Here is a 9171-nt window from a genome sequence, read left to right on the forward strand (position 1 = left end):
AAAAAAAAAAAAAAAAAAAAAAAAAAAAAAAAACAGATTATGGATTAATTTCATTACACAATATATATGGAAAGAATAAAAGTATTTAGCTTAAATATATTTTTGATGCATCTAAGAGAAAAAATAAATCATTATGGATTTTTGCAAAGTGCATTTTTATCTTTCTCTCTAATGAGAAAGTGAAACAAGAGACATCATTGTCTCCCTAGAGAATCTCATAACTTACAAAGAGCATCCTTCTCAGAAGCATTTACTCATAAACGGCCCCCCTGTACAATTGGTAATTACAGAGAATATGCCTAAGCCCCTATAACTGCTTATCATTTTTCTGGTTAATGCATTAAAAGAGAAAGGGGTAAAAGTTATCAAAAAGCTATATTATGAGCTCCCTATTCCCTATGGTGCTGCTGGATCATATGACAGAGGTTAAAGGGCACTGCTATGTAAAGACAAAAGGGTGTAAATTTAACATAGAGTTCACAAGGATGTCATCACTAGATGGTTAGTCTTGGGAGAGAAGAAAAGAAGAAGAGATGAAAACTGATCCCCAGACTTTTATGGGGATATGGAACAAGGTCCTAAGAAGGTTCCAAAATGGAAAGAGCATTAATACAGTGTCCAGAGTATACAGCAATCAGAGTATGCACCAGTGTGACTTGAGTCTCCTCCACAAATGCTAACTGCAATCAAGAAAATTTACTATGAAGTGAGCATAACAAATACAAAGCAACGAGTGTTAACACTAATGTAATTATCATAAGATACATTTTTTTAAAGATAGAGAGAGAGGAGAAAAAGAGAGAGAGAATTTTTTAATATTTATTTTTCAGTTTTTGGTGGACACAACATCTTTATTTTATTTTTATGTGGTGCTGAGGATCAAACCCAGTGCCCCGCACATGCCAGGTGAGCACGTTACCACTTGAGCCACATCCCCAGCCCCTCATAAGCTACATTTTTATTGGTACTGTGTTTAGCAAGAAACCACAATGGCCATCTCTAAATTATTTGTATTTGTTTCTAATAGCTCAAGTTTTGTCCCTACCAGAAAAGTAAAAACCTCTATATAAAAACCCTGACAAAATAAAAAAAAATAGTGTTTAATTACAAACTCAGTAAACCATGGTTTTAGTCCCAAATGCTGAAGCAAAGAATTGAGTTAATTTTGTTAGTAACTCAACTTATACTCTTATTATTTTATTTCATCCTTTCTCCTATTGGATCTTCATGTGCTACCAAAATGATGCATAATCTCTGGGGTTTACAGTTCATTCTTTGTAAAATAAGGGGAACTTTTTCTCAAAAACAGGTAAGATGTCAGAAAAAAAGGACCAAGATAACCAGGAGATTATGAGTATTTCTACATGGCCCATTGTTGAGAAAAATGATCTGTGTCATCATCTTGATTCCCTTATCTATAAAAGATTCCCTTTACCATCTCTTTCTTTCTTCCTTTGAAATGTTTAAATTACTTAAGAATTTTAGAGCTGGAATGGATTCTCTCTTTCACACACACACACACATACTTTATGTAGCTATAATTCACATACCACACAAATCACTCATGAAGTGTACAATCCAATGACTTTTAGTATAGTCATAGAGCTGTGCAACTATTGATTAATTTTAGAATAGGGACTAGACTTCTAAATCCTCTAATTCATCATAAAGAGAGAAAACAAACATCCAGATAGGTTAAGTCACATTTCCAAAGTCACAGAGCTGATCAGTGGCCAAGCCTTGCCTGAATCCCCAGGAATTATTTAGCCAATGACATCACCTGGGACTCTCTTTCCCCTGCCCCTGGGAAAGTTCTGTATGAATTAAAATCTGCTGTTAAAATGTTGTCTGAGAACATCTGGCACTTTTTATTACTGTGCTCCCTCTTATTATATTAATTCTCCAGTCTAATATCTCCATCAAGTCTGTTGCATTGCAAGATTTCTTAGAAAGACTTCTAGAACAGATAAAAGATTTATCTATTGGACACTTTAACCACAAAATGTTGTAAGCCTAAAAAGAATCTGCGATGTCTTTCCTTTCAAATGAAGTCACAAATTATTTCAGTCATGCAGAAAATAAGGGCCAAATGAACCTCTCTTCTCATTTCATTTTTTAATGAACTGATTATAAGTAATTAAGCCAAACCACCTATCACTAGCATAATATTTTTCCAATGCCAATAATTTCCAAGGATTTCAACCATTCATTCTGGATAGTGGTCAGAAATCAACCTCAATTTTCTAAGGGCTTACATCTTGGTTATCTCTGATATTTGCTCCTATAAAACCCAATACCCAATAAAAGAATTTTTTCAAAAAGAGGAGGTTTGGTCCTTTCCTGGGCTAAGGAAGTCCACATAACAAGTAGAGAAAACAATCATCCTGATACTCCCTGACCATGATGAACTTGGCCTCCTGGATGCCCAAGCTAATTGAACTTCTCTACCCAGCTCTCAGAATCACCGCTGATTATTTCCTCACACATCATTCCCCTGCCCCCATGAGACTTTTCTTTCTATCCTGTATTCTATTATTTCTTTCCTTTCTGTGTTTCTCCACCCCAAAACTTCATTTATTCAAATATTTACTGAGTAAGTCACTGCTCATCAAGCAGTAGGCTAAACATTGTCCCTAAATATGGTTGCTCCCAAGAGCCTGTATTTAGTCCACTATGCATTTTTTTTTTTCAATTTCCTCAGCACTTTTTAAAATTTAGGCTGGAAATTCCCCAAAATCATTAGCTCCAGTCTTGATCTCACCCCTGGACCCTGAAAGTAGGATATGCACCTGCTCCAAGACCAGTGACATCTGAACATCCCATACACCCCTCAAGGGCCCAGGTCCAACTGTGAATCCACCATCATTGCCCCCACCCAACTGGCACCTCCTCCAGGACTCCTGTCACCCTGAGTAGCACCACCGCCAACTCAATGTCCCCAGTCAAAAACAGCATCATCACACAGTTTCCTCATGGAGTGTGAGTGAGGGGACAGCAGTGCCTTTTAGCCTGGGATGGAGGCTAAAAGAAAATTTTGTAATGCCAGCTGTTTTGCTCATACCAATATGTGGGAGAAACAGCATGAAGCCTCATCACAAATGTGGGTTCTGAATGAAATCTGGGAACCTGGGTTCTAGCAAAATTGAGTCTGGGAGGGAGAAGTGGGCCAAGCAACAGATCCCCAGAGGTGCTGGGGGTGAGTAGGTTTTACAACGCGAACTCTGTCGTTGATGGAAGAGCCTGCAATGTTGGAAAACAAATTTGCTTGTCAACACACACACACACACACACACATTTTCTTGTTTCCCTGTTTTCCTGTTTCCTCTGCAATTCCCTTCCCCTCCTCCTACATCCCCAGCCACAGTTCCTCCCCATACTTCTCAAGACACATCTCTTCCTCCAAGGAGAAGCTTTCCCCGACGCCCCCACTGTGTTTTCTGCCATCCCCTGTGCGCGGAGGTGTGTCTAGCACTGTTTGTTTACGTGTTTGTCTCCCTGTCTCCCCACCATACTTTCAGCTCTTTGAGAGCAGGAGCCTGGTGCTCAGCCCTGGGTCACCACAGGGAAGATGATGGGAAAGGAAAGGACGGCACAGGAGAGCCCCAGTCAGGGAGCCCAGGACAGACTGGCGGTGTCCATTTCCCAGCGCGCGCTAGAAGCGCAGCGGGGCCCAGCATCCCTGGAGGCGCTGGTGCCCGCGCCGCCTCCTGGAAGCAGCAGGACGTGCCTTGAGGCGCCCGCAACCAAAAGGCTGGGGACTCCAGGGAGGCCCTCCCAGCCCAGTACTCCCTAAGGTCCTCCTCCCGACACGCGTCTCGGGAGGCCTCCACCTCCCCACGCCCGCTCAGTCTCCAGTGCCCGAGACCCAGTGGCCCGCCACCTCTGCTGTCTCCAGCACAGAACCTCTCAGATTTATAGGCGCTCGGGATGACTGAGGACCGGGAAGGAGAAGGCGCCAACCAGCTGAGGAAAGAGCGGGCGGCCTCTCACCCCACCCTCAAGCCCTCCTAGGCGGGAAGAAAACGAGCCCCGAGAGAAGCCTCTTAAAGAGCTTGAGCCCCAAAGGCCTGGGAGCCTCCAGGGGCCGCAGGCTCCCGGCCCCCCTCCCTCATTCCAGTATGCCTCCCTACCTGGCTGGCTTTGTGGAACTGCTTCTTCAGCCCGGCCACAGACATCGCGGCTGCGTGAGGCCGGAGCGGGTGGTCTCGAGGTTTGGCCCTGACAGGCGGGCGCGACGTGCAGTGGCAGCCGGAGCCAGGGCCGGTCCCCGCGCGGCTGGGCTCCGCCGGGCCCGCCTCCCACGGCCACGGCCACAGCCACAGCCACAGCCGCTGTCACACTCGCACACACGCGCGCACGCAGATGGCAACACTGCGTTCCAAAGCCCCTGCGCAGCCCATTGGCCAAGCCGCGGCTGTATGCAAATGAAGCCGTTGGGGCCGCCCACGCTTCATTGTTGCGTGGAGACCTGCAGTACCTGAGCCTCCGGGAAGAAGCTCCTGGGAAGCTGGGAGTAGGGATATCCCGGAGATTCGGGGAGCAGAGCCACACAGGACTTACTGAGGATTGCCGAACCGTTTGCATCCATCTGGCTTTGAGACTGTCATGGACCCGGGAAAAGGGATCACCTCTATATTCTTCTGGGACTTAGTGCGAAACCTGCTTTTGCTCACCGGCATCAACATCGCCTCCCTCTGGCGCTTTTTCAGTAGATGTAAGCTCTAAGAAGGGGACATTCGGAAATTTGGGGAAAGAAATGCAACAGGACAGGGAACCTGCAGTAAGAGGAAGCTGCCTGGGGGCTGAGAAACGGGATGCCTTGGGTGCAATCTGCCCGAGCGATTTTGGTCCACCGAGAACCCAAAAGCTGTGTAATTTACCAATAAATATAGTACTCCTTTCCCTGATGCTCTGAGCCACTGTCAACTATATTATGAGCGTCGACCTAAAAGATGACATAAACAGCGCATTCTATTTCATATCCAGAGGAAATTCGCCATACCTGGGGCCCTTTCCCTCCACAACCCTTAACAGGTATGATAGTTGGGAAGCATGACTTTTGCACCGGTATTGAGGTCAGCGCTTCCACAGTGAAGGCTCGGCCAGGAACCTGAAACACGACATTGACTCTACATAGCTGACCTCCACATGCCCACGCTTATCTCTGAATCTGGTTTTTGAAGTTCCTAAGACCTAAGATACACTTTGGTAATGCTTAACATTGAAAGAAACATCTTTCTCTGTCAGCATCCACCTAAAAGAAAGTTCTTTTTGTGGGCCCTAACCAGGTCCCTATTTGGGTTGACTAGCAGCTCTGTTTGCCCTGGATACATTTGGTTTGTGCCTATGCCCTTGTCTTCCACTCAGCTATAGGCTTACTCAGAACAAAACTCTTAAATCCTGTCCCATGGTCATGAGCTCGCAACCCCCAGCCAGGTCTGAGTCCTAACTTCATCCTGGACAAGTAACTAGTTTCCTCATATTAGCCTGGAGAACATGGATTAGAGTCCATAGTGTTTTTTCCTCTTCTTATATGGTCGAAAAATGTGTGGAGATAGTGGAGATCCTGGGATAAGAGGTCCTAGTCTTTGGTGGTTTAAAGAGTGACTTGGGTTACCACTAAGGATTTGACTGGCCAAAGGGTGGCTGACAACAGTTACAGATAAATAACTAGAAGGTTGAGGGTAGTGACAGCTAGGTCAGAAGAGCGTAGCAAGATGACCTGTCCACAGAGCAGTCCCAACCCCACTCAACAGTGGATTCACCTGCTGGGTAGCTATTGTCTAAGGCAGAAAGCCAGCTGGGTCCAGGGCTGTATAGACCATACTTGCCTGCTTTTTCCATGCCTAACAGTAATTTAAATAGCATAGGCTCAAAGGAACTTCCTCCTAAACCAATCTGGCTCTGTGCTATTTGGGAAGGAAGTGGGTTCTTTTAAGAACAGCTTATTGGCATTTCTTCTATGATTGGTAGCATATGCAAGATTCCTACTTTGGTTAATTTTGGTCATTTATCTTCTTAATTTAATCAAGGGTGGAGTTATAGGTCACATTCTCATAATTTTTAAACCAGAATCTTTCATATACATTTTTTTCCTTTGTAAAAGCCTTTGTGATTTTTCCTAAGTTTTTTCAATGATTAGACTCATTGGAAGTTTACCAGTTGGGCTGGTCTTTTAAAACAATTTTTAATTTACTCATTTTTGCTATCCAGTGTTCTGGACACTGAACATGGCTACCAGAATGAGAGCTAAGCTGTTCCCTGCTTCTTTCAGATACTCACCCCAGCTTCAAAATTCCAGAGGATAGCACATAATTGGCTAAGTCCAGATGATGTGCCCAGGATCTAAGAGTCACACCATAGTCGATTTCCCTAATGTAGGAAGCTATTCAGTCAAAAAAACAAACTAAAAGATAACAACAAATGCCCACTAAAGTTTGAGTCTCCTTTGTGTTTCCTTAGTCTCTATGTATGGTTTATTTATTTTATTCTTTCTTTTTTTCTAAACAGAACTATAAAATTTGAGTTAATATTCTCTATCATTATCAATAAACATTATATGAAAGCCATGATGTGACTAGAATGTGCCATGGTCAGGCCACCTGGGCTGGGGCCACCTCATTCCCTCCTACTCCACCAGGACACAGCAGTCTGAGAGACCTGGGAGAAAGAATAGAATGGGCCCAGTATATTTAATCTGAAACATCAAAAAAGCCAGGTTGAGACTAGAGTACATGGGATCAATTTTGAGGTCAGGAGGCAAAGATGGAGAGAAGACAATTTTAAAAGAAATTTTGAGATAAAAGAATCATGATATTGTTTTAAATTAAAACTAAATGTTTTCATAAGTCTGTATTTTTCTATTATAGAGCACTTAAAGAAAATTTGGAAACTATGAAAAAGAAAAAATAAATGGAAAAATTACCCTTGGAATCATATTTAAAATAGCTACTCAATATTTTGTTATTTTTAATTTTTTAATTTATTTTTTATAAACTGACATAAGAACTTTAAAATTATACATATTTTGGCAACCATTGCTATTTTGATACATGTATACATTGTACATTGTGCAATGTTTAAATTAGGTTATACATATCTATCTCCTCAAGCACTTATCATTTCTTTACAGTAAAAATATTCAAATTCCTTTAAGAATTTTGAAATATAGTGTATATTATTGTTACTTGTGGTCGTCCTACCATGCAATGGCACCCTAAATCTTCTTCTTTTTTAAATATAGTTTTTAGTTGTAGATGGACATAATGCCTTTATTTTATTTATTTTATGTGGTGCTGAGTATCGAACCCAGTGCCTCACACACATGAGGCAAGCACTCTGCCACTGAGCCACAATCCCAGCCCCCCTAGATCTTCTTACTCCTAACTCCAACTTAGTGTCTTTGGTCAACCTCACTCCATCCTTCTACTCTTCAGAGGCTCTGATGACCATCATTCTACTCCCAACTTCTATTTGATCAAGGTGTTTAGATTACACATATGAGTAAGATCATGAAGTATTTGTCTTCCTGTGTCTGAATTCTTTTACTTAAAATAATGATTTCCAGTTTCATCCATGTTGTCACAAATGAATTTTTGTCATTTTTATAGTCTTTTTCCTGTGCAAATTGCAAACATAACAGTGTCATCACTAAACATATTGTATTGTCTTCTTTGTTCTCTTCATTACATGAACTTTTTCTATATAGTCTGGTCTTTATACACATTGTTTTCATGACAACTTAGTAAAACCAATTATTTGGATCTATCAATTTTTTATTTCATTATTTTCTATTATTACATGTTTAAATGGGTTTAAAAGGGGTTTCCTCTCCAAATTTTTTCATAAGATAAACAATTTAGCATTAAACATTTCTTTTCATAATATGTTTTTCTGCCTGTATTTAGGATTAGTTCATTAGGATGGACTCTGAGGTAGAAAATTAGTGTACCAAAGGACTTGAATAATTCTAAATGCAAATCCATGTATTATATATACCTAACAGTTTTAATTGCTACCTTGATACATGGTCATGGTGGGGGCAGGTGAGAACAAAGAAACATATATTTGTGTCTTCCATTTGCCTTGAATTGAATTCCATGTCATTAAGAAGCTGATTAACCTGTGGTCTGATACAAGTTCCAGATCACAGTTCTTGGCAGTACCTGGAGAACTGAATCTTACATTAACCCTAAAATGTTAGTTTAACCATGACCTCTCAATTTCTAACTTTGACTCTCTTTTTCTTGGAAAAAATGTGCTTACCTGGCTGGACTCCCTTTCTCAGGAGATATCCCAGGTCACTCATGCATAGAAGGGCAGGGCTTGGCTCAGTGTGCTAAGTATTTAGATTAACTAGACCTAGAAGCATTCTTTCCCTTACATCCTCACATATCTGGCTGTAGCAGAAAGCTGAGAGCATGGGTACTATTTTGCTTTCCTTGTAACTTCATAGGCTCCCCACCCCCACCCCACACACATCTGGGAAAGATATGTGCCCATCAATGAGGTAACAGAGCAGATGTGATGAATCCCAGATGTTGAACATGGCAATTTGCCTTGAACTTGCAAGTTCACAACTAGAAACAATGTATAGATTTTCTTCAGTTATCATTTTACATGAAGCTGAGGGAAAAATCAATTGATCCATCAAGGAAAAGCAAGAAAGAATTTCCATTTTAAAATGCAAAGGATAAAACCTGAATGATTTAATTTACTTAGAAATGGGTATTGAGGGGAGGGTATCATTTCAACAATAAAGGCAAATATAATTAACTAATGAATTAATTGTATATCATAGTTACCAGCAACACATGATTCTATTATTCTGAATTCTAGAAACATTGTTAGAATTCTGGGTCACACTGCAACCATAATTGCCGTTTGTTAATTACATAGGTTCCATTTTACATTTCCATATCTTCCCCCAGGGGATTTATTGTTCATTTCCAATAAAGAGATGCATAAAATTTACATCTGGGATGAGGGATTTAGTTGAGCCCTACAGATAGCTTTTGTAAACTACTGCTGCCTCCTTGTGGTGTTACTTAGAAGTGACAGGTAAACCTTTCTGAAAGCAAATCAAGCCCTAAATGCTTAAAAGTTTGTGGGGTTTTTTTATTATTATTATTATTATTATTGTCAATAGACATTTATTTTATTTATTTATGT

The 9171-nt window shown here is 41.1% G+C and overlaps 1 protein-coding gene across 3 annotated transcripts in view; it reads right to left on the reverse strand.

Moving 5' to 3' along the window:
* Sh3gl3 (SH3 domain containing GRB2 like 3, endophilin A3) overlaps positions 1-4754 on the reverse strand; it is a 163544-nt gene extending 158790 nt beyond the window's left edge. For 2 of the 3 annotated variants that reach the window (XR_001504278.2, XM_048790171.1), the window contains exon 1: positions 4131-4754. Coding sequence is in view for 2 of the 3 variants with exons in the window: in XM_048790171.1 (XP_048646128.1) it covers positions 4131-4175 (45 nt within the window). In the remaining variant the exon portion in view is untranslated. The remainder of the gene's footprint in view (positions 1-4130) is intronic. The other variant, XM_015493178.2, reaches the window with a different exon arrangement.
* Positions 4755-9171: the final 4417 nt, after the last annotated feature.

This window comes from Marmota marmota, unplaced genomic scaffold (assembly GCF_001458135.2).
Source record: "Marmota marmota marmota unplaced genomic scaffold, marMar, whole genome shotgun sequence".
Lineage (NCBI taxonomy): Eukaryota > Metazoa > Chordata > Mammalia > Rodentia > Sciuridae > Marmota > Marmota marmota.